Raw genomic sequence first — 24,869 nt, forward strand, 5'->3', positions numbered from 1 at the left:
AAGTGATGACGTGGCTGCCTGCTGGGGCCTTAATTTCTTCAGAGGCCTTCAGAACTGTGCCCTGCTGAAGGGCCTCTGAGATTCTTGTCCACAAAGTGCCGCCTGTCTGGGTGTCGTTTCTCACCTGCTCCTCTGCCCCAGGGCCTGGCTCTTAGAATTCCCTGTTCTTCTCCTGTTCTTGTGTTTTCCTCCCTAGCCATTTTCATGGCTGCTGTGTCCTGGACCCAGAGCTGTGGCATGCAAGGCCACGGGTGCCACCAGGGGGCGTCCGGTCCTTAGCCTGGCATGGGAGGTGCCTGTATTCCTGCCACGCGCAGGCTGGCAGGACATTCATCTTCTAACCTGGCATTGCATGGCGTGGTCAAAGGGGCTGCGGGCCAGACACTGGCTGTGGCACCAGCATGTCTTCCGTGCTGGCCCAGCTTGCATCCCTCCCAGTGTCGCCAGAGAGCTCTGCTGCTGAGCTGGTTCCCCTGAGGCCTAGGAGGGCATCTGCAGCTTCAGCAGGAAAGGTGAAGTGTCTACGTGGCATGTTCAGTAATGAGGGAGGCTTTGAGGAAGTTGGGAGACCAGGATTCTAACAGACCCTCTACCTTTCCTTCTCTGCACAGTGACAAGGGCAGCCACGCACACACGATGCCCAGAACCATTAGTACTGAATACTCACGTGGTGTGTCATTATCTCCTTCAGTCCTCTCAATACCTTTTATTCTCAGTTTAAAAAGGTGGGGGAACCATAGGGCAGGTGGTTCAGTGACCAGGGTGCACAGCATGGGGGCAGACGTGGGACTTGGCCCCAAGTGCCCTGCCGCTGTGGCCCAGAAGTCTGTCCCCAGGACACAGCTGAGAATCACCAGGCTCCAGACTGTCCTCCTGCAGCCAGCTCTGCAGCAAGAGGCTCTTTTACTTTGCCCTGGCCTTGCCTTGCAAATATCCAGGACTCAGGACACAGGACACCAGGGAGAGCTGAAAGCAACTTGGCTTTGTAGGAACAAGCTGCAAAGCTCACTTTGGGTGCATAGTTAAGTCACTTGCTTTGGGTTGGTGCCAGAGTGGTATTGGGAGAACTGAGGGACTAAGAAAGGACTGTCCTGAGCTGCCTCAGTGGGTTGCTCACTGAATGGGTGGGAGGGGGCTCTGCTCTTCTTTGCAGGAGGCCAGGGTGCAGGAATCACAGCAGGGCACCTTCTACACTGTGGGTGGTGTGGTGGGTGATACAGGGGCTGGTCTACCAGCCCAGGTAGGAACTTGACCAAGGCACCTTGAGGACTGGAGTGGCTCCTACTTGGTTGTGTAACCCAAGAGATCTTATTGAAAAGCATCACCCAAGTCTGCTACCTCTTGAAAGATAATTTTCTTAAGACTCTTTTCTCCTGAACTAAGCTTCCTTTTTTAGTTGGTTTTTAAGTAGGCCATGGTTGCTTCAAGGCTGCTGTACGGTGGCTGAGCTATAGATTAAAGAGCTTTCATCAGAAAGGCACTGACAGGAGGCGTCAGGTGCCTCACTCCTTTGCCCTGTCTCAAAGCAGCCTTTTCTCTCTGTTTCTTCCACCAAGTAGGGGAAGGCAAATGCGTCACAGCCCGGAGGGGACAATCTGTGACCACCTGGGCTTTTAGAACGGAAGGGCTGGTTGGAGATATTGGGGGCAGAGCGCTTACCAGACTCTTCTGCATGCTGGTGGTCTTCTGGAGTCCTCCTCCCCCTGCACCTGTCTGGTGACCCCCCCTTTACTCTTCCAGAATTAGCTTTGTTGGCTTGGCCCATTGACATCTGTGTCCCCAGTAGATACAGGGCCAGGTCATGCAGAGAAGGGCAGAGTCACTAAGCTCCTTCAGCCTTACTGGTCCCTGGCACTGCCTCTCCCTCTGTGCTGCTCCCTAGGGTCCTAGTGTCCACCTTAAAAGCAGCTAAGGAAAAACAAGTATAGAGTTTGGGCCAAGCTTAAAGACTAAACCCAGGAGTATAGATTCAATTTTTAAAGGAAAAGAAGAAGAGGCAGTTCCTAAATTGTTTGCCAAGAGTGTACATTGAAATGACATTTCTCTGAAATGACAGAGTTCTCTGACTCTGGGTTAGAAGGTTGGGTGTGATTGGCTATAACTACCTTTAAGTTGGGACTCCCAAGTGAAACAACAAACCAAACTGGTCAGGATTTACTAGATGTCCCCTTTGTGCATGGCCTTGGTGTGGCACCTGTGCTTTGAGACCTTGACAGCCAGTGGAAGATGCCTTCAAGTGAGGGGTGCAGTGGGTGGGGCACTAGGGCGCTACACAGCCCACACACACCCTGGCTGGAAGATGCTGTCAATGTACTAAGCTGTCTGTGCACATGTGTGCAGCCTCTGACCTTGATGGCTGCAGAGCTTCTCCGGAGGTTTTTCTGATACACAGGAGTAGACTGTGGGCAGAAGACGCCAAAGTGCTCTCAGGAAGTACAAAAAGCATTATTTACAAAGAACATATTAAAAAATGCACTAGCCCAGGTGTGAGCTTCCTTGTCATTCCTTATCAGGATGCAAGTCGGAGAAGAAAGCTGGATTCTGCTGGTGTGCTATTCCCCTCAGACAGGGGAAGGGGGCTGCTGCCTGGGTTAGGAAAGGGACCCCCTGAGTCTCTACTTGGAAGGGCTGCCTGTTTCTGCTCTCCCCAGCTTTGTCACTTGGAATATCTGTCTGAGCTGTCCGTTCAGTGGTGGGTGTGAGAGCCCTCCTGCCCCCGAAGGGCAGCAGCCCGTGTGTGAAAGGCACCCTGGCCTCTGCCCACATTCTGTCTGGGAGTAGAAATCAGGATGACATTTCCAAGTAGTGACTGCAGAGTTTTCTCAGGACAAATCTGTCTGGCTCTTGGTGTTTTGTTCCCGGCTCCCAGTTCTGTGGGGTGAGAAGAGAAGGCAATGTCAGAGGAGGACACCCTGGAGGGTGTTCAGGGAGGTGGGGACATGCCCCACGCCCTGGGCTCTGTCTTGGGGACAGTGGCTGTCCTGTGTCAGGCTGCTCCAGGCTGGGAGGCTGGCAGACTTATGGAATGTTGTTCCATCATGGAACTTGTAGAGGCTCTGTGTAGTCTTGAGTGGAGTCCACAACAAGACGATTTTTGAGGTGGGTGATTCCTCTGCTCTAATTGCCAAATCAGCTCCCATCTCCCATGTTGCTGGTGCTTGTTTTTCCCTTTATAAGGATTGGATACTCCCGGTCCCCCATTCATGGCTGAGCAGGGTGGGGAGGAGGTGAGGCACCGAGGGGCAGGTGCTTATCCCCGTGGCTGTGGTCCCCCCCCCAACCCCTACCCTGTGTCTGAGACTGGCTCACCTCTTATAGCCTCTGAGCCCCGTGCAGATCGTAGTCACTGTCGGAGGAGTTGTCAGGCTGGGTCGAGGAGCGATGTAGGGCCCCTTCTAGAGCTGGGGAACAAAGGAGGCCATTTACTGAGGGCTGGCGAGGGTGCAGTGCGTCCTGCCAGGCTACGCAGAGCCTCCACCCACAGTGGGTCAGAAGATCACAGGGTCTCTGTGAGCCGGTGACAACCTGGTATCTGTTTTGATCAAATCAGCCAAACTCTCACTAATGATGCTGAAGTCTACACTCCCTGGGGCTTGATTGTTTGCTCCAGGAAGGGAGCCTTCAGCCCAGGGCTGCTGCAGCCCACTTAATGACTCTCTTCTGGCTTGGGGCAATCCAAGGGGCCTCATTTACCATCCAGACTTCTCTAGGCCCTGCAGGGAAACAGGTCCATTAGGTCACAGCGAAGCTGGGGTTAATGGTGCCTGAGTGCATTCTTCTCTCCAGATGAGTGGATGGCTGAGGCCTATGAAGACTGTCTCCCTTCCACGCCCCTGCTGCAACCTGCTGTCTGCAGCCAGTTTGACCCTGTTTCCTGGGGCCTCCCTTCTCTCTTTGAACCATCACATAGCCTTCATGGGCTTCACACGACCTATCTTGTCCAAGCTGCTCCAGTTCTGCCCACCTGGGAGCTCCCGCAGGTGCTCACCTGGATAAGCGGACGCATAAGAGCTCCTGGGAGGCTGGCTGTATTCATTGTCCACATGGGAGGCCGTAGAGTTCTCAACCTGGGACCGGACAGTGGCCGTGTGGTTGCGATGGAAAGACACTGAGCGGATGCAGGACACAGCACCGTTAGACTTGCTTCCCTCTTCCTCCTTCCCTAGCAGGTGCCCAGAACTTTAATTTCCTATTCCAGTTATGTCATGGGGCCAAGGGCAAAGGCACCCAGAGCCCCTTCAGGGCATCTCCTCTCTTTTCTTGCCAGAGAGGTTCATACTAGCAGGGCCAGCGGCAGACTCTTAGGGCATCTTTGGGTAGGGTGGTACCCTGACTGACCAGGTAAGGCCTTCCATCAGTCAGTCATCAAGCATTTACCAAGCAGGGGTTTGGAGTGTAAGTGATAGGGCAGGGAGCCTATCTGAGGAGCTTTAGATTATTAACTTAAAAAAGATAGAACAACACAGAACGACCTTTTTTTTTTTTTTTTTTTTTAGAAAGGGGTCTCACTCTGTTGCCTGGACCAGAGTACATTGTCATTGTCATAGCTCATTGCAACCTCAGACTCCTGGTCTCAAGAAAATAGCCTGGCTAATTTTTAAATATTTTTTTAGAGATGGAGTCTTGCTAGGTTGCCCAGTCTGGTCTCAAACTCCTGGGCTCAAGTGATCCTCCTGACTTGGCCTCCCAAAGTGCTGGGATTACAGGCATGAGCCACCACACTCAGCTTGAACTTGCAAAGCAGGAAGCATGTGGAAGGGTGGCAGGAGGCAGGATGTAGCTCCATCTACCAGGGTGGCTAGGCAGTGGCTAGGAGAGAGGACCAAGCCTGGGCTGTGGGGCGGGGTAGCCGGCTGCATCAGAATGTTGTAAAATGGGCCCTGTGTGTTGTTCCACAAAACTAGCTTGAGCAAACTTTCTTAATGTATCCCTGCTCTGCCGATGAACAACGTGAAAATGCCTGTTACGGTTCTGATTAAGTCCTGAAATAAAGAGCTGTGTTTAGTTTTGCTTAACTCATGGTTTTCCAGATCTGTTTCATTACGGAGTCCTCTTTTATGAGTGCAGCCTTTTAACAGCCCTTGACCACTGTGTTGGGGAATACTGCCTGTGGAGGCGAAACCTGATGGGGGCCCCAAGACAAGGCAAGAGACAGAGGGGACACCTGGTCTCTGTGGCTTTGGGGGTAGAAACCACTCAGACATCTGTCCCATCAAGAAGCCTCAGCCCTCCCTGGTGTGGGGATGTTTGTTGGCCACAGTCACACCTTAGATGACAAATGTGGAGAAGAGGCCTCAAGTATCTACCAGTGCCGTCTGTGGTCAGCAGAGAGCCTTGTTTCTGCCTCTGTGGCCTCGATCCTAGAGTCAAGAGAGATCCCCTGCCTCTGGGGACACTTACTATTCTGGTTCATTCCTGTGGGGCCGATCCACTGGCGTTGCTTCTTCTGGCGGACTGGGCAGCAGACAGGAAAGGCATGTCAGGGCAGGTGGGGGCAGGTGAGGGCAGGTGGGGCAGGTGGGGGTAGGGCAGGGCCTGAGAGGGAGGAGGGGTGCTGCTGAGGGCAGGACTGCTGGGTTCTGCCCCTGGGAGTTTCTCAGGGCTTCAGATTTCTAACTTGTTTTAGAGGGGGACTGGAGTAGAAGAGGCTGGTTACCCTGGAGAATTGACCACATGTGTTTAGAACCAGACTTGGGCAGGTGTTAGGGACCCAGCCCTGCCCCGTTCTGGGCTCTCCATTCCCAGCCTCTCTGATCTCACTTCCTATCTCTGAATAATTTTCTCCTGAGTTCTGCAAGGCAGGGACAACAACTTCTGCTTCACAAGGTGCCCAATTTTGCCTCTAGTAGATGAGGGAAGAGGCTTAGAGAGACAAAGTGGCCTAGTCAGCATCATGGGCAGCCCTGGGCCAACGAACTAGGGAATGGCCACACCCTCTGTCTGGCCTGGAGTAGGGCCCAGCTGGGCCCCAGATATGGGCACATCGGTGATTATGGTTTTCCTGACTCTGTTACTTTGGAGAGAAAGGCCAGTGGAGAGGAGGGGGCCAAGGGATGCAGCAGAGGTGCCCTCAGCCCAGCCCTCTGCAGGCAGACCCCTCTCCTCTAGGGACTCTGGAGGACAGAGCCACCCAGGGCACTGGCACCTACATTTCTTCACCAGCTTCTTGTACGCCAGGGGGCCGAACACAACCAGCAACACTGCCAGGAGCAGCAGGGCCAGGACGATGCTTGCCACAGTGCCCGCTGCCACGCCCGCTGGGTTTGGATCCTGGCCTGGGGGAGGGAGGAGCCAGGTCAGTCCCAGCCCTGGGGCATGAAAACTGCCTGCTCCCAGGGAAGCTTCCGGCTGCGCAGTTCCCCCAGCCACCCTTGCTCCTCTCAGAAATTCACAACATGTACAGAAGGCAGTTATCTATCCGGCTTGCTTTCTGTCTGTTGCTAAGAAATCTCTACTACCCGTTCATCCATCCACCATCTGTCACCTAACAGTTGATCCTCCAGCTGTCATTTGCCGCCCTCGTTGCAAACTATTTAACGTTCTACCATTTCCCATGGTACCATCATATACCATCACATACCAATGTAGGACTGTGTGACAGGGGCCAGAAGGCCCTCCCACCACTCCCTCCACCCACCCATCCATCCACCTACCCACCCACCCATCCATCCAACCACTCACCCATCCATCCATCTACCCCCCCGCCCATCCATCCCCCCCCATCCATCCATCCATCCATCCATCCAATCAGTCACCTATCCATCCATCTACCCACCCACCCACCCATCCATCCATCCATCCATCCATCCATCCAATCATTCACCCATCCATCCATCCATCCATCCAACCACTCACCCATCCATCCATCTACCCCCCCGCCCATCCATCCCCCCCCATCCATCCATCCATCCATCCATCCAATCAGTCACCTATCCATCCATCTACCCACCCACCCACCCATCCATCCATCCATCCATCCATCCATCCAATCATTCACCCATCCATCCATCCATCCATCCAACCACTCACCCATCCATCCATCTACCCCCCCGCCCATCCATCCCCCCCCATCCATCCATCCATCCATCCATCCAATCAGTCACCTATCCATCCATCTACCCACCCACCCACCCATCCATCCATCCATCCATCCATCCATCCAATCATTCACCCATCCATCCATCCATCCATCCAACCACTCACCCATCCATCCATCTACCCCCCCGCCCATCCATCCCCCCCCATCCATCCATCCATCCATCCATCCATCCATCCATCCATCCATCCATCCATCCATCCAATCATTCACCCATCCATCCATCCAATCAGTCACCTATCCATCCATCTACCCACCCACCCACCCATCCATCCATCCATCCAATCATTCACCCATCCATCCATCTACCCACCCACCCGCCCATCCATCCATCCCTCTTTTCTTGGTATTCAGTGACCATTTGTGTAGCAAATATATACTGTCTACCTGATTTTCTAGCTGCCATCCTGAGAGTGGACGGTAGGAGGGAGGGTAACACCACTTGTCAGCTGACCTGCCTGTTGCTGTGCTGTCTCCTATTCATTGCTATCTGTCTCCTGCTCCCTGGTTCCCCATGCTCCCTCTGTCCCTACTTTTTCAGGGTTCTGGGGCTCTCTGTCTAGCTCCCAGGGCCATCCTTCAGAGACCTGCACCCTGGACGGGGTCCCAGAGGGAAGGTTCAGAGCTTCCCACCACCCACAGTGGGCTGTGTTAAACTCACATGTGACAAACACCCTCTTGCAGTGGGCTTTTTTCTCCCAGAGCTCGTGGCACTGGGACAACTTCTCCTGGGAACAGGAGAACCCCTGGGAGGTCTTCTCACCGACGTCCAGCATGTGATAGGAATTGACGCTGCCACACTGCTGCTCCTGGCACACCTCCTCCCACCGTGCTGTGCCCTTGGGTGGAGAGCTGTCACACAGGGGTGCCCACTGCGTGCCCCGGCGCACCTGCACAGTGCCTTCACACACGCCACTGCCCCCTACCAGGCGGCTCTGCACCTTGGGCTGGAAACCTGGGAGGGGAAGCAATGGAAGATGAGGGGCAGGTGTGACCCTGAGCTTGCATGCTGGTCCCTGTGCCACTGGTGAAGGGGGGCCCTGGCAGGGAAGAGACAGCACATGAGACGGCCGGGACAGGCCGCCTTCCTCTCGGTCTTTCCCTCCTAGCATCCTCTCTGGCTCTTCCCCTGACCAAGCTCTCTGTCCCTGGTGCCTCTGGGCAGCTGCTGGCACTATCCTGAGATACAGCTGTATAGGCACTTTCTGGAAAGAGGCTGGCAGTGCAGCAGTGCCTGTTGGCAGCCACCACCAGGGAGGTGGCTCTGTGCTAAGTGAGGCAAGAGAAGAGTGTGGGAAGCAGGCTCCACCTGGGTCCACTTCCCTCTCAGCATCGTCCTCCCAGTCTCCTGCTGCACCTTGGGAAGGAGGGAGGCTTTTCAGAAGAGGGCAACTGAGACTCAGGAAGGGGAAAGACCTCCCCCTCTGAGTCAAGGTGGTTCAGATGTGGGACAGAACCAAGGAAGGCCTGCGCCCTGAGGGCCAGGCTTTCAGCAGACGGAGCATGGCCCGGCAGAGACTCACAGTCATTTCTGCTTGCTGGGGTGGAGTGGAGTGGGGAGGGGCTCGGAGTCCATAGCTGAACCTCAGGCAAACTGAGTTTAGAGCCGGCTGTGATCTCACCAGCTTTGGCCAGTTTCCATAGTAACATCCACCTTCAAAGCCCTAGTAAATCTATTTAGAAGGAGCTTCAAAAGCAAGAACCTGGGCATGGTTTTGCTGGTTGTAGCCTGCAGGAGGGATCCTAGCTGAGGGGTGGAGGAGTGGGGCCTCATGAGAGCCACCCCATGTTCCCCTCATCCGGCCAGGAAACCCTTGGGGGCGGCCTCCACCAGGAGGGGGCAGCATTTTACTAATTCACACCACGTCCCCAGTGGTTTGAAGCAGCCCTGCTCGCAGGATAGGCAAGTGGTCCAGAGCAATGCTTTGTAGGTCTGCCCACGGAAATCTCTGGGGACCTTGCCGAAATGTGGATTCTGATTTGAAAGATCCGGGGTGGACCTTGCCGAAATGTGGATTCTGGTTTGAAAGATCTGGGATGGGACCTGAGAAGCTGCATTTTCTAACCAGCTCTCAGGACCACACTCTGGGGAACTAAGGCTTAGACAACCAGCCCCACAGTGATGCTGGAGGGACAGAAATCCCAGCTCCTGCTCTACAATACTGGGCACGAAGTTTAATCTCTTTGAGCCTCAGCTTCCTCATGCGTAAAAAATAGCGACAATAACACCCGCTTCCTAAGGTCATTACAAAAGTTAAAAAATGTACTGGAATGGTCCTTGGTGTGAAGCAAGCTCCTGGGAAGAACCGTCTGACCTCCACTGGAACAGTCCCAGGGACGGAGCCCCCTGCCTTCAGAGCCAGGCTCTGCTTGTGCCTCCTTGTTTTGAGGTGTGGTTTCTTCCGTTTCCCTCCCCCATTGATCCTGGTTCGGCCCCTTGGGGTCTCCCAGACTCAGTGTCACCTGCCTCCTCCCCTCAGTCAAACCAGCATCACCATTCTCTGTACCCGGGCCCTGTGGTTCTGGGTCCTCTGCGGAAAGCCCTCCTGGGCTCTGACCCCCAAACCTTCAGGGACCTCCCACCTCTCACCATCATTGCACTCCCTCTCTCAGAATCTACAACCCCTGCTCCGGCAAGGCCTGCCCCTCCAAATGACTTCCTCTTACAAACCCTTCTCTCTTTTCCTGCCCAAACCCGCGAGGAGACCTTGCTTCCCCTGCGTCCTGCGGCCTCCTCTCCCCCCCGAGGTAGCTGAGCCGGCAGTCCCCTTGGCTTTGGTCAGAGTTGCTTTGTGGAGACTCTGCGGGCACTGAGTGTGCGTGTGTCCTCCACATCCCACCCCACCCTGCCTCTCAGAGGCCCAGGGTCAGGCCTCTACTTCCCTAGTGTCCTCCACTGTGCCTGGTACCCTGGCACGGCAGGCAGGGGTTTTCAGGAAACATGTTCCCTGGCCTTCCGGGGACGCCAGCAGGAGGTGCCGGCGGGCTTGGCCAGGCCTCACTCACCCGAGCAGACGATGGCAAGAACTTGGCCTCTCTCCTGGGGCCGGATTTTCCTGAAGCACTGTTCCAGGGAAGCGCAGCTGGAGTTCTGGATCTTCCACTGAATTGGCAAGGGCCTGTGTTCCCAGAGCTTTCCTGGGTCTGGTGCCCTGGTTGCCTCGGCCTCTGGTAGTGGCAGATGCTTCAAGAAGGAGCCACACCGGAGAGCTAGGCACATGAGGTTCCCCAGGCTCCAGATGCTCTCCTGGTCATCATAGCTGATGGTGCCCCCCAGGCTGCCGCTGTAGAACTCCACCACACCGGCACAGTGCAGGCCCCAGGGCCCTGCCACCAGCTGCAGCCTGGGAGGGGCTGGGAGAGGAGATGGTGGGAGACAGGGGTGGCCTGAGCAAGTAGGGGGGACCCGTCCTCCAACCCACAGACAAATGCTGACATGGCCTCGGTGGTCCCCCAAACTGTATATGACAGACACATGTAGACTGGAAATGTCCACATTTATCTGAAATTCTTGGGTTTCTTTTGCCAACTCTAACCCCCTCCGAGGGTCGGAACCTTCTTACCTGTGGGCTCTGGCGTGGTTGTGGGCGTGGGGGTTGTGGGGGTCGTCTGGGGCTCTGCAATGACACGATGGGAGGAGTGGAGGTTGAGGGAAGAAGGGGGTGCAGCGTGCGGAGGCTGGGGCAGCTGGCCACGCTGGACAGCACAGGCACTCATGACTTAAGTACCACTTGCCACTTGAAGTCCACTTAACCCACACTTTGTCCCTAAACCTGTGAGGTGGGAAGTAGCACCCTCCTTTACAAAGGGGAGAGTGGAGTTTAGAGAGGGGATGCTGAAGTTAGCAGCTGGCAGAACTAGTCCCTCTTGTCTATCCTGCCAGACAGATGCTGGCCCCTGCCAGCTCTCCACCAGTGTGTGTGTCTTGTGGGATGTCACCCCTTCCACCAGCTTGCTCAGGCCCTAGCCGCAGTCCCTGGGCAGCCTCCTTGGGGCTGGTGCCCAGACCAAGGGTGCCTGCGCTGCTGGCTAGTTACCCACCTAAACAGATGAGGCTCAGAGGGTGGCACTGGTTTGCCCCAAAGCTGCAGTTGGAGAAGGATCCCAGGGGTCCACGGCAGATGACTTGGTTCTTGGGTTTGTTGAAGTGAGCAGAGGGGGCCAGATTGAAGGCCGCCCCGCAGCGCAGATTCTGGCAGACTCTCGAGGCCTGACTGGGGTCCTCATGCTGGTCTGGGCTCCGGCCCCAGCTCTGGCTGCAAACTGTCCTCCATGTCTTCCACAAGTGGACTTCCAGCAGGCCCTGGCACCGTGAGTTGGAACCTGTTAGCTTCACCTGGAAACCTGGGGGTCAGAGAGGTGGTGGGGAGTCAGGCTGGGAAGGGCTGTCCATGGGGTTCACCACATGGCTCCCTCTGCTCTCCCTCCACCCTGGCTGCCTGCCCTGCTCTGTGTGAGCTTCATCCCCTCTGGGGCCCTACGGCCACTTTCCATTCCCTAGACTGGGTGCTCCTGACTCAGGCGGCCCTGAAGCTGGACCTAGGAAGGTGGGGCTCCAGATTTCAGAGCTGGAGGAGAACTTGGAGCAGCCAGCAAGGTGTTCTCAGCACCGACCACTGTCAGCAGAATAACCTGCTCCTGGGAATTCTATCTCAATAGGTCTGAGAGAGGGCCAGACATCCTTTTAATTTTTTTAAACTTCAAATCAATTTTATCGATGTACAATTTACATACAGCAAAATGTACTCATTTGAAGGGTACCCGTTCAATGGAATTTGACAAATGCATGTCACCACCACTATAATCTAGATACAGAACATTTTCATCCCCTAGAAAGATCTCTCCTGCCCTTTTATAGTTAATTTCCCTGAATCCAGCCTCAGGCGGCCACCGATCTGCTTTCTGTCACTAGAGATTAGTTTTGCCTGTTCTATGTGACATGAATGGAATCACACAGAACCACGTGGCACGTTTGGGTTTTTTTTGCTTGTTTGTGTTCTTTCACTCGGCATGTATTTGAGATTTATCCACGATGTTGCATGTATGATTAATTCATTCTTTTTTTTTTTTTTTTGCTGGATCTTTTATTTTATGGATATGCCACAGTTGTTTTCCATTCACCATTGGGTTTGTTTTCATGTTTTTTGACTACTATAAATAAAGCTGCTATGAACATTCATACACAGGTCTGTGTGGCATACATTTCCATTTCTCTGAGGTAAATACGTAGGACTGGAATTGCTGGGTCATAGGTAGGTACGTGGCTTGTGTGATTTTATAAAACTCCATGAGGGGAAAATATATGTATATATGTGTATGCCTGTATTTGCGTGAAGAGCTTTTGGAAGAATATACAGGAAACAAAAGTGGTCGCTACCTGGGGTGTTGGGGTGGGGGGTGGACAGATCTGGGGGACAGAAGTGGAGGTGCGGCTCTTTACTATATCTTTTTATGTTTTTAATTTTCTGAGTCAAATGAATGTTCCACTTATTCAAGAATTTTTAAAAACATAGAAAGCTCTTCCAGGTGATTCTGAGCTAGAGTTGTCTCTGGTTGGAAACCACGGTCATGCTGCTTTTTTCTTTAGATGAGAATGCTTTGGGGCCAAAGTACACAGCCAGGGCTTGCTAAGGTCACTTGGCCAGTTAGAAGCAAAGCAAGCTCGTCTCAACATATAACCCTGGTGGAATGCCTTGTGGCTTTCTGCCCAGCGAGTTGACTCATGACGTCTTCACCAGGGAAGAGATTTTATTCCCATTTCATAGGTGGGGAAAGAAGGGCAGGAGCTTGGAGCTAGGTCCGAGCTCAGTGCAGGATCCAGGTCCCAGGTCAGGGCCTGCCAAGGGCCCTGTAACCCCCTCTGGCTACACTCTGGCTTTGAGAGACCCAACAGCCACATTTCTCCACAGATATATTTAGCATGATGCTATCCCAGTCACTGTGCAAAAGAGAGGTCTGTGGTGAAATGAGTGGGGGAATGGCTGAGTTAAAAATAGTTTAACATGTTTCTCTGCTGCAGGACTTCTCAGAGCCTTTACGAGGCCAATGTGCACTGTTGGTCCTCAGTGGGAGATGAGATGTTACCTGCCCTTTGCCCACCACATTCCATGGAACCCTGTTTGGGGAACACTGGCCTCTACAATTAAAGTCCAACCTCTAAGGCTGGACACTCAACACACTTTACAACCTAGCCCAGCTTCTCTCTGAAGCATCAGCTGCAAGTGGCTTTCACTATGGAGACAAACATAGACCTGGTAGGAAGCAGGGCTTTGCAAGGTGCCTTTATGGGCTGGTGTGTTTTCTGTGCATAGTGAATGGGTCATAATAAAAATGATGATGAGGACTCACATTTGTGAGGTCCTCTATGACCATGGAGGACATGCACCTGCACGTGGCTGTCTTACATGTGCACACCCGTCTACTTTGGCCCCAAAGCATCTCATCTAAAGAAAAAGACAGCCTGACCAGTGGTGCAGTTCCCTCTGGTGGAGGCGATGCCTTCTTAATCAGAACCGCAGCCTTGCTTTCCTGCCCCCCCCCCAACCAGGCCTCCCTCCATGTGGCTCTTCCTTACTTGAGTTGTCCCAGTGGGGCCACGGGGAGCAGGAAGTGACGGAGACTGTAGAAAGGAGAGACAAAGGTCAGGAAATGAAGCCTCCCACCCTCTCCCTTCTCCCCAACTCACACCCACAGCTTGAAAAATAACCCTTTTTGCATCCCTTAACTCGCTACCATGGGGTTCAATGACAGGGGTCCCATACTATATATATTGGAACCCTTAAGTCAGTGGTTCTCAACCTGTGGGTCACGACCCCTTTGGACTATATTAAAGATTCACGGCATTAGGAAGGTTGAGAACCACTGCCTTAAGTGATCGTGAATTCGATTTAGGGGTTGCAAACATCAATTTCTTTCTTTTAAAAAATCTTTACTTTTTAAATGAACATGCAGTGAATTCACCTTTTGTAGTGCACAATTCTATAAAAGTCCACACATATACACATGTGTATGACCACCATCCCAGTCAAGGAATACACGAACCCCATCACCCACTACCCCTAGATTTCCTCATGCTCTCCCTTTGCTACCCCTTTGCAACCATCGATTTTAAAAATGAAATGGACTAGAATAGAGAATGTCAGCGTGCACCGTGCACTGTGAGCATAAGGATCATGCTTGGTGCCTGGGAGGTTGCAATGTAAAAATGTCCTGTGTGTTGCTTTTACCCCCAAAAGCTTGAACTTGATAGTTCTAGAGAACCACGAAATAAGCCAGAAGGGGAACTGAAGATGACTTTGCTACTTTCTAGTATTCTCAAGGCAGATAAGCATGAGAGCTTAAGTAATACTACTTTCTAGTATTCTCAAGGCAGATAAGCATAACAGCTCCCAGTATCTGGAGAAGACCAAAGCTCAAAGAGATGGAGGGCTCTGCCTACAGTAGGAGCTCTACACCCAGCTTCATCAGTTACAGAGCAGGTACAGTATTTTGATTTCCATCTGTCTGACTCTTGGGCTTACTGTTCACTGGGGAGCTCAAAATAGCACTGAGTCAGGGAGATCATACAATAAAAAGCTGTTTAAACTGCTTGTGAGAAATTGTTGCTGGGTGTTAAAAAAAGGTGTGTTTAGCCGGGCACAGTGGTGCACATCTGTAGTCCCAGCTAGTCAAGAGATTGAGGCAGAAGGACCACTTCAGCCAAGAAGTTCGAATCCAGCCTGGGAAATACAGCAAGACCCTTTCTCTTAAAAAAACGCAATAGTTTTGTGTGTGTGTTTTGTTTTGTTGAGACAGAGTCTCTCTTTGTTGCCCTCGATAGAGTGCCCTGGTGTCATAGCTGACAGCAACCTCAGACTTGGGCTCAAGCGATTTTCTTGCCTCCCTCTCCCAAGTAGCTGGGATTATAGGCACCTGCCACAACGCCTGGTTATTTTTTAGAGACGGGGGTCTCACTCTTGCTCAGGCTGGTCTCTAACCCATGAGCTCAGGCAATCTACCCACGTTGGCCTCCCAGAATGCTAGTATTACAGGAGTGAGCCACCACACCTGGCCACAATAGTTGTATTTTTAAAAAGCTGTTTTTGCATGCGATTCTCAAGGTAGTAATAGAATTTTAAGGGGTGATGTGCCCCTGCCAACGCTCCCTCTTCCCACCCCTACCAAGACTCCTTGTAATGAAGTCATCGTGGCCCTGTAATAAGTTTTCCCATCTTTACAAGATCCCATCCTGCTTTAGGAGTCATGGGCCTCCGAAGGGGAAGGTTATTCTCACCTAGGGCCAGGAACAGTGGCCGGAACACTGGCCTGGGTGGAAAAGGATGGTCTAGCTTCAGCCTCAGGAGGACATGGGGCAAATGCCCAGCCAGTGTGGTGAGAGACCACTTCCCTTTGGTCCCAGCTCCCCATGGAGACCGGGGCAGTCTACTTCTAGGGAGTCATTCCTTTGGCTAGGTCATGGGGGCTGAGGCAGCTTGGAGTGGCACCTATGGGAAAAGATCTGCTGTACAGTGCAAGATGGGTTTGCAGTCACTGATAACTTCAGACTGCTCTGGGCCTGAGGGTCGGATCTGTCATTTCCTGCCAGTGGGGCCCAAGAAGAAAGTCTCCCAGCCCCTCTGAGCCTGTTTCCTTACCCATAGTATGGGGATGAGACTAGGACCAGCTCTCTAGCGATGTTGTGAGGGTGAGACAAAACAGTCTGTGTAAAGCACTTAGCCCAGTGCCCGTGTCCAATGCTCAGAGCTGGTGTCACTGGTCTGTGGTGTGGGCTGGGCATGGGGCAAGTGTGGCCAGGACCACAGACCCTCAGGGAGCTTTCCCAGTGGGAGGATTCTCAGCCCAGAAGCACAGTGAGCCAGGCCCTGGGCTCACCACTTCCCTTTCTCACTCGGAGACAGTCCCCAACTTATGATAGTTCAACTTATGATTTTCCAACTTTACAATGTTTTTTGGGGGGTATTAAATGAAGTTTTGACTTAATGATATTTTCAACTTACTTTGGGTTTCCTGGGCAGTAACCCCCCGCTATAAGTCAAGGTGCATCTATATTCCCCATGTCATCCCAGTCAACATTCATTATTAACAGCAGCTACCAATTGTCGAGCACCTACTGTATACGTCGCAGTTGAGATGGTTCATCACAAATAGTACTGTTAACCTTCCACACAGCCTCACAATGTGAGTTGAGTACGTCTGTGGTAGAAATCTTGGGAGAGGGCAAGCATCCTCTCCAGGGTGATGTGACTAGCAAGTGGCAGGCCCTGGGTTCAAACCATGAGTCTGACATCAAAACCCCATGCTCTCTGCTCTCAGCCACCCAGGTGCTCCTCCCAAGTGCCAAGTTTGGAGATGCCGAGGTGAATACGACCTATCCCCCAAAGACCCTGGGGCAGGGACTGTGCCTGACCATCCTTGCAGATCCTACACAGAACAGCCCAGCTAGTGCTCAGAGAACGTCCTCAGGAAAGACTGAACAAGCTAGAGAGCCAAGTGAAATTCTGAAAAAGAAAACTCTATTGGGGAAAGGTGTCTGTGCTTTTTGGGTGCAACCTCCCTCTGGGTGCCCGTCTGCCTTCCTCTCTTCTCCCCCTTTTACCATCACCATCACTGTCATCACTACTTTTAAAGTTTTTGCGCTGGGGCCAGGACTGTAACCTAACTGTCTGGCAGCGAGCCTGTACTTTTCTCTGCTGGGCCAAACTGCCTCCCTTCCCTTCAGCGGAAAGCCTGTGCCGTCCTGCCCCGTGTTTCATCAATTCCTGCAAGTGTCTAGCGTGCCATCCTGACCAAAGGGAACAAACTTGTGGTTCTGATCAGTTGGTAAAGTGTGCTGGGGAAGACTTAGCTATGAACTTGATGTGTGACCTTGGCGAGTCACTCAACCTCTCTGGATTTGGTTTTCTCATCTGGAAAGTAAGGAAGTTAGTTAGATTCCTCTATCCCTCATCTTCCCCTTGGTTTAAACACTATACAGAGCAAATGCAACCTAGTTCTGTGATCTATAATCTTTGGTGTCTCAGTGGCTGATGGAGAGAGGGCAGAGGAGGACCGTGAGCTACTAGGCTGACTTAGAGGCTTCTGGGTCTTTATTTTTTCTACCTGTCCATGAACACGTTCATGTTTTATGGTCTGCACCCTATTTTCATTCTTTCAGCTGCTTCTCACAGGGATCAGACCAACATCTCCCTTCCCCTGAACCCTGCATACTGTACCAGGGTCCCCCTGACCCCCCGTGGGGCTGGGACTCACTGCTGCCCCGTGCTTCCTGGATTTCCTGCAGCCCGAGTGCTGTGGGCTGTCAAATCTGTGAGCAGAATCCTTGAGATTGTTGATATCACAAGGCCTGGCAGCATCGTGCATTTCTTTTTTTTTTGGTTTTTTGGCTGGGGCTGGGTATGAACCTGCCACCTCCGGCATATGGGACCGGCATCCTACTCCTTGAGCCACAGGTGCCGCCCAATCGTGCATTTCTTTATCTGCCACCCACATCTGGACCCCAAGCAGCTGGGGCTGGGAACGAAAATTCTCTGGAAGCCCCTTCTTTCCCCTACCTCGCCTTGGAGTTCCCACAATGTAGGGCTTGACTGAGAAAATCCAGGCGAAGCCCAGGGCTCAAAATGCCAGAGAGGCTGAGTGTGGTGGCTCACACCTGTAATTCCAGCACTTTGGGAGGTCAAAGCGAGAGGATCACTTGAGGCCAGGCGTTCAAGACCAGCCTGGGCAACATAGCGAAACCCCCACCTCTACAATAACATTTAAAAATTAACTGGGTTTCGTGGCATACCTGTTGTCTCAGCTTCTTAGGAAGCTGAGATGGGAGGATGGCTGAAGCCCAAGAGTTAAAAACCAGCCTGGACAGCATGGTAAGGCTCCACTTTACCAAAAAAGGTTAAAAAAGTAGTGGACAAGGCGGCAAACACCTGTTGTCCCAGGTACTTGAGAGACTGAGGATTACTTGAGCCCAGGAGGCTGAGGTTGCTATGAGCTATGAGTGTACTGCTGCACTCTAGCTGGGCAACAGAACGAGACTCTCTCAAAACAAAACAAAACAAAACCCCCCCAAAACTATTTCTATATAAAAAAGCCAGAGAGAGCTAAAGGCTTTATTACTCTCTTTAAGCCTCCGTTTCTTGGACCCTGCCAGCCCTGACATCTTGGAGAGGATTACACGGGTTCCTCAGCAGCGCTGATACTCATATAGCCTTGGCCCCTACTTCCCACCAAGCTCGCCCCACAGCATTCAGGGTGATCCTTACTTCGGCTTCTAGCTCAGCATCCTGTGAGCTGCATCCCGCCACTGTGAGTGAGTTTTATTTGTTCCACACAGTGGTCAAACATTTTTGAGCCAATTTTAAAATAAAGTTTCCTTTTCTTTTTCTTTGCTTTTTAAACAAATCCCGAGATCTAGATGTTTTTGAGAAATAAGCCACGCTGGCCACACTGGCTGCATCACCGCCAGCCCCAGACCGTGGCTGTGGCCCGTGCTTTCTGTTTTGCCAACACCTTGGTGGCATCCACTGTCACCAAGTGTCTGGAGAGCCCTGGCTTCAAACACACGACAGTCCCGGCAGCAAAACATATGAATTTCACACTTGGTGGGATGCATCGAGATTATAAATAGCCTCCCATTTGTTCAGGTCAGGATTTGCACCAAATGTGTTTGCCAGAAATTTACAAATGCTTTTGGGTTCTGGAATTACAGATGAACATTTGCGGACCTGTAGGATCGATTCCATTTTATAGATGACGAGGCTGTTAAAGCATGTAGGGGAGAGTGCTCCGCAGAGCTGGAATTTAGTCCAGGCCAGCTGGCTTCAGATCCTGTCCTCGGACCCCTGCTTCTGATTCACTCCCAGATCTTGTCTGGACCCTTTGGCGTTTACAGTCGAAGCCCCTACACACCGTGAAATGGAGGCAAGGGTGTGACCTACTTAACGGCCAGTGGGCACCCAGGGACACAGGGAGGCACTGGGACGTTACTGACGATAGTGACAGTGACCGTGCTCCTGTCCTGTATAGACCCCGGGGTGAAGGCTTTCCCAGAAGACCCCACTTCTTCTCTGAAGCCTTGTATAAGGGAGGCTGTTACTACCTTGTCTCATAGCTAAGAGATCTCCCGACTGATTTAGTGTGGTTTAGAAATCAGGTCTTCCCCTCTTTCCATAAAAAGCAATGCCCTCTGTCAGCCAGAGCCCTCTTCCTGACTATAGCCACCTTTTATGCCAAGCACAATACGTCTGCCTGCCTTTAGGGGAGGACTCTGGGTTTTCCTTCCTCCAATCCCTTACTTTGGCTGACTTTTAAGGTCAGAACCTCCCTTTTCTGAAACAGCAGGAGTCAGTGGTTGTGTCTAACTTGAAGCTGTAGCCGGGCTTCAGGAAAACAAAGATCACAAGGCCAAAACCTTGTTTCTTGGGTGGAGCCCCAGATGAAGTGGCAGGAGCCTTTTGTGTGCAAAACACACACAGGATCGCTCTGGGTTTAAACCAGGGGAGGCCTGGGGAATGGAGCCTGCTGGACTGAGTGGGCAGATCTGGGCCTTAATCTCCCTCACCCTGGGCCTGCACCAATGAGCAGAGGAGGATCGTGGGAGCAGAACAGCCTTTACTATCGAAATTGTTTTTTTCTCTTTCTCTTCTGGGCGACCTGGTGTATCTAATTGAATTTGCATGAGTTTCATGCCATTACAGTGTCTCTGCTGTCACAACCAACGAGCCCTTGGTTTTGTTCAGAGCTTCACTTACCCTGAATTTCTCTCATACACGAGGACTTGTTCTTTCCACCTACACCCCTGTGAAGAATGGACCATGCTCACCCCCTTTTCAGATCAGGAAACGAGGGTTCAGAAAGGCTGAGTGATGTGTCCAGGGTCACACAGCTAGTGGTGGTACAGTCAGGACAGAAACCCTGTCTCTATCACCTGACGGGACCCCCTGGGAGTCAACCATGGGAAGACCCCAGACCCTGCTTGCTCTGTGGTACAAATGGGGGAAAAATGAGGCCGAGGAGAGGGAGGGACTCCCTCCGATGCCTCCCTGGAAGTCTGTGGTGGTGCATAGGACCCTTGTCACCTCTGCTGAGTGCCACAACCCATTTCTTATCCTGTTCCTTCCCCCAGGGAGAAGGGAATATTGTGACCCTGTGGGAACCATGAGAGCCAAGCCCCTAAAGGTCCATGATGATGAGATGACAGTGATGGCGATGGCGGCAGTTACAGAGGAAGTGATCCAGGCCCACAGTCTCTTATCTGCAATTCAAAATCCCAAATCCAAAAGTCCTTTCTCATGCTTTGGCGGGAGTGTGTTTGCTGCCTTTATGGGTCCCTCTGAGTGGGCAAATTCCTCTGTTTCCTGCAGAACTCGGATTGTGTGTGATGATGGGGTGTCACCCCGGCCCTTGCTGTGTGTGTAAGGAGCACACAGTACATATGAAAAATTACCACTTCTACACATCAAATTCCCAAACGCATCTGGCCCAGGGTTCAAGATAAGGGCATGAGGATCTGGAGAGGTGAGAGTTACGGCATCTCCTCTCCTCCTGAGGTGTGGCTCTCTAGTGCACAGGGGGGAAGGCCCGAGTCCTCACGGAGGCCTCCACAGCCCATGTGGCTGCTGTCCCTCTCCACTGGGCCCTCTACTTGCAATACTCTGGGCTCTGCACTTCAAATATTGGTTCAAACACATCTTCTTATGAGACCCACTGAATCCCCCTACATACCGATGGCCCCAGCGCTCCCAGTCCCCACTCTTCTCTAACCCTGTCCCCACACAGCTTAAGACCTTCTGGCACCTGCATAACCACTGACTTAGTTGTCTGTCTGTTCATCGCACCACAACTGCTATTCCAGATCCACCAGGCCAGGGACTTTTGACTGCTACATCAAATAGTTCACTTCTACATCCCAGCACTTGTAGCAGTGCCTGGCACGTAGTAGGTGCTCAATAAATATTTGCCCGCCAATGAATTTGATGTAATTATCGCAATTATCCTTTGAGGTGGATGCAGCAATGAACGCATCTATTTTTGTAGATGAGAAGGCTAAAGCACCAACAGATGCTCTGGTCACTTGTGGGTGCCCAAGTAGAAATCAAACCTAGGTGTGCATTGCTCCAAAGGGCAATACACACCTTTACAAGGCTATGCATTTGTGTGCACACATGCACACATACACACAGCATGCACAAGCACACACATGCACACACACATACACACGCGCAAGTAGATATTCGATCAATTCTGTGAGGTTGTGTTGAATTCTCTCCCTGCTCACTGGGAGAATCAGACAGTGGCCAGAAAGGCCAATGCCAGCCCCTGGGTCTCCAGGTCCCTCCATTCCTTGCTGGAGGTGAGGAGCTCTGGGTCTGCTAGGAGCTTGATCCTTAGTACCTAGAGCCAACAAGGGCCTCAGCTCCATAGCTGTGGAAAGGGGCCTGGCGGTCTGCTTCCAGCAGGACCCCCTTCTCCTCCTCTACGGTAAACCTCCACCCCCTCTCAGGCCCATCCTTCCTTGTTGCTTTTGCCCTTGTTGTCCCCTCTGCCTGGGACCCTTTCCCCTTTTCCTCTGTCTGGCTGGCTTCTTCCATCATTCAGGTCTCAGATGAGACATCTCCTACCTGCCCAGCCAAAGGGCTTCCCTCTTAGAGCATAGTGTGTCCGCCAGTTGTGCCCTCTGTAGCCCTGAACCCGGTATTTCGAAATTTGTAAATATTTTGTGTGCTTGTTTACTAACAGGCACTGTGTTCTCCAACAGGCCTCCTCTGTTAGCTGCTCAGCCGTGAGGGCAGGGGCTCCTGTCTTGGTCACTGCTGTATCCTGGGTGCTTTGCAGAAAGTCAGACACAGAAGATGCTCAATAAATAAGTGTAGATGAATGAATGAATGAATGAATGGATGACCTAATCGCCTGCACAAGAGGATTGCAGAAGAGAGATCCGTGGCTGGGCAGGCCTTTGGCAAGACTCTCCTTCCTACCAGCTCCTACCTCACCTTGTTTCTTGCTGACACTGGAAATAATAATAATAGTTTTCGTTGTTGTTCTTCATGTTTACAGGGCACTTACTGTGCTATATGCCGGGCATTGTACCGAAGCTCTATACCCACTGATTCATTTCATCCCTATAAGCCTCTGTGGGGTATTGATAATATAATAATATTCAAAATTATTATTCTGAATTTACAGATGAAGAAACTGAGGCTTGTGGAATGAGTCCAGGGTCACCCAGCTAACAAGTGGAAGGCTGGAGTTTAGGCTGCAGAATCTGTGACATCCCCCAGCGCTGGCTGCTGGAGTCCAGCAGCTACACTGGACGGGGCTGTGCAGTGGTCAGAGCCACCCCTGTCCCCGCTCCTGCAGGTGAGCCCCAGGCAGGCGGGCTCAGAGGGGAGCCGCTGTGGGAAGCCCTGGCCTGTCACTAGCACCCCAGGTGTGCCCTAGGGTCCTAAGGTCCTTAAGCCCCCATGCCAGCCAGGAGGCTACAGTTCCCCTAAGGACTCTGGCTCTGATTCATCTCTTCTTGGAAGGGCTCAAAGGGTACCTGGGCTCCTTGCCCCTAACCTCAGCCTGGCCCGGGTACCCATGGCCTCTGGTGGCTGCATATCTGCTGGTGGCGGTTGTGTCCTGCAGCTGTTTTCCCAGCATAGGAACAGCTTTGGTGGCCTTTACTCTTAGTTGAGGGGGCAAAGAGGGGCCTCCATGAGGGCAGGAGTGCTGGGCTAGGGTCGGTTGTGCTGCTCACTGGCTGCTCCACCCCAGCTTTGCCTCTTGGCTTGTCTGGGCCTAATTTTTCTCCACTGCAAAATGGGGACAATGGGCCCATCTACTTCATAGGCTGTTGTGAAGTTTACAGCAGAAAATGGCCTTAAAAGTATTTTGTAAGTGGCAACCTGGGGAATTCCGCCGAACAAGGGGAATATTTATCATTGAATAACTTACATCAATAGACACACAGGGGACCATGTGCCCCCAGATGGTCCCTATAATGGGGATGAGGGAACTGTCTCCAAGTCTTTCTGGCTCTGAGTTGTCTTGGTCTTGCCAGAAGACTTGCCCTGTGATGGGATTCAGTGTGAGGGCCGCAGAGCATGACCCATGCCCATACCCACTTGGGAGTGCGGTGGGTCCAGCATCCCTGTCCCGGGGGTCTCAGGCTGCAGATGAGCAGCAGATTTAAGGGCCTGGACCTAGGAGTCCCCAGGACTAAGGAGGCCGCAGCAGCTCCTTGGCAGGGCCCCAGAAGCCTCTAGGCCTCTGCCTTGGGCACAGAAGGCATCTTGTACTCTTGTGAGGTGCAGGAAGAGCCACATGAACATGCCTGCACACGAGACACGAGTGCCTGTGACAGCACACACACACACGGTTCTCACTCATGCATACAGACTCACGCATACACACTCACACTTACACACCCAGCATCTCTAGGAGGGGACCAAGGCTCCCTGCTCAGGCAGACAGAGCCTCAAGTCCTTTTCTTGCAAACTGGCAGCCACCCTGGAGCTAAACCTTCTTCACCCTAATACAGCTTCTGAACCCTTAGAAGCAGGCAGGGCACCCCAAGATCACACCCTCTGCATTTTGCAAATGGAGAAACCGAGGCCTGAAGAGGCTTGCAGACCTCCTGCATTTTGTAAATGGGGATACCGAGGCCTGGAGAGGCTTGCAGACCTACTTGGCTACCTACACAACCTGGGGCTGGCATCTGGGCAGACCTTGGTGTCCTCACCCCCCACCTCCGGCCTGGCTGGGCCCCTCTGGGACCACCCAGGGCCGAGTATGAGAGGGCTGGGAGCTACACTGTGAGCCCTCAGGAGCAGCCCACTCTCTGCTCAGAGCGTCATCAGAGCTGCCTCAGGAAGCATTGAGTTTCTCTGTCCCTGGAGGCAACCAAGCAAAGGCTGGGCACCCGTGGGGGAGACATTGCAGAGGGGAGCCCATGTAGGATGGGGACCAGACGGCTTGATTTCTAGGCCAAGAGTCTGATCTTAGCATAGAAGGGTCCAGCAAAGCCCTCAGCAGCACAGGAGAGAAGCAGGGTGGGGCCACCAGGGGTGGGAAGCAGGGGGTTGGCAGCTGGGGGCTGAGCTGGGGCTGGGAGCAGATGGGGATCTTGGTGGCACTCCAGAGAGGTGGCTGTGGGCCCTGCACCAGACTTGGGAAGACCTGGGGACTGCTCCCTTGCCCCACAATGACCCCAGTTTCCTGGCATTGCCCTGGAAGTACTCACCCAGCACCCCCAGCAGGTACAAGGCAGCCAGCCACGGTTGCTGAGACCCCATGGGCACGGCCTCCTCCTGTCTCGCCCAGCGAGCTCGCTCCCGTGGGTGAGGGCGTCTGGCCCAGTGCCTTGCTCCCAGGGTGGGAGGGGCGGGGTGGCACGCGCGGGTGTCAGAGAAGCCGGCAGTGTGGGGCCTGCGTCACCTTGTTTGAAGTTGAACTGTCAACTTCCTCCTGGCAAAACCATCTGCCCCAGTACGAATGGCGGCCCTGGCCCCTGCCAGCTTCCTGCCCGAGGTGCCCGAGGCTGGGGCAGTATGTCATGACCACCCCGCTCAGGACAGGCCATGCAACCTGAGGGGACAAGGCTGTGGGGCAGAGGGGCCTGAGCCCGCATTGTGGAAGTAGTCACCAGCCTCCAGCTGAGGGCAGGCCTGAGGGGGCAAAGGCGTGGATGCAGGGGTCCCACCCAGAGGGATCTGAGTACAGCGGGGAAGTGAGGGGCAAGAAGTGGGGGCCATGGCATCAGTTCTTGCTACAGATTCTGATGCAAAACCAAAATGAA

General features: G+C 52.9%; 1 protein-coding gene across 2 annotated transcripts; it reads right to left on the reverse strand.

The window, feature by feature from the left end:
* Window positions 1-104: 104 nt before the first annotated feature.
* CD5 (CD5 molecule) lies at window positions 105-24,436 on the reverse strand. 2 transcript variants are annotated; one of them, XM_053560183.1, is made up of 11 exons: window positions 24,315-24,436; window positions 13,671-13,715; window positions 11,138-11,440; window positions 10,660-10,713; window positions 10,103-10,450; window positions 7,860-8,051; window positions 6,150-6,275; window positions 5,401-5,454; window positions 3,989-4,108; window positions 3,310-3,401; window positions 105-2,871 (listed from the first exon to the last, which is right to left on the reverse strand). In XM_053560183.1, exons 1-10 carry the CDS (start codon window positions 24,364-24,366, stop codon window positions 3,313-3,315), a joined length of 1,383 nt encoding a protein of 460 aa, XP_053416158.1. In that variant the 5' UTR covers window positions 24,367-24,436; the 3' UTR covers window positions 105-2,871; window positions 3,310-3,312. The 2 variants fall into 2 exon arrangements, with proteins under 2 accessions (XP_053416158.1, XP_053416157.1); XM_053560182.1 differs by having other exon boundaries at window positions 7,758-8,051.
* Window positions 24,437-24,869: the final 433 nt, after the last annotated feature.

The sequence above is a fragment of the Nycticebus coucang genome, chromosome 14 (assembly GCF_027406575.1).
Source record: "Nycticebus coucang isolate mNycCou1 chromosome 14, mNycCou1.pri, whole genome shotgun sequence".
Lineage (NCBI taxonomy): Eukaryota > Metazoa > Chordata > Mammalia > Primates > Lorisidae > Nycticebus > Nycticebus coucang.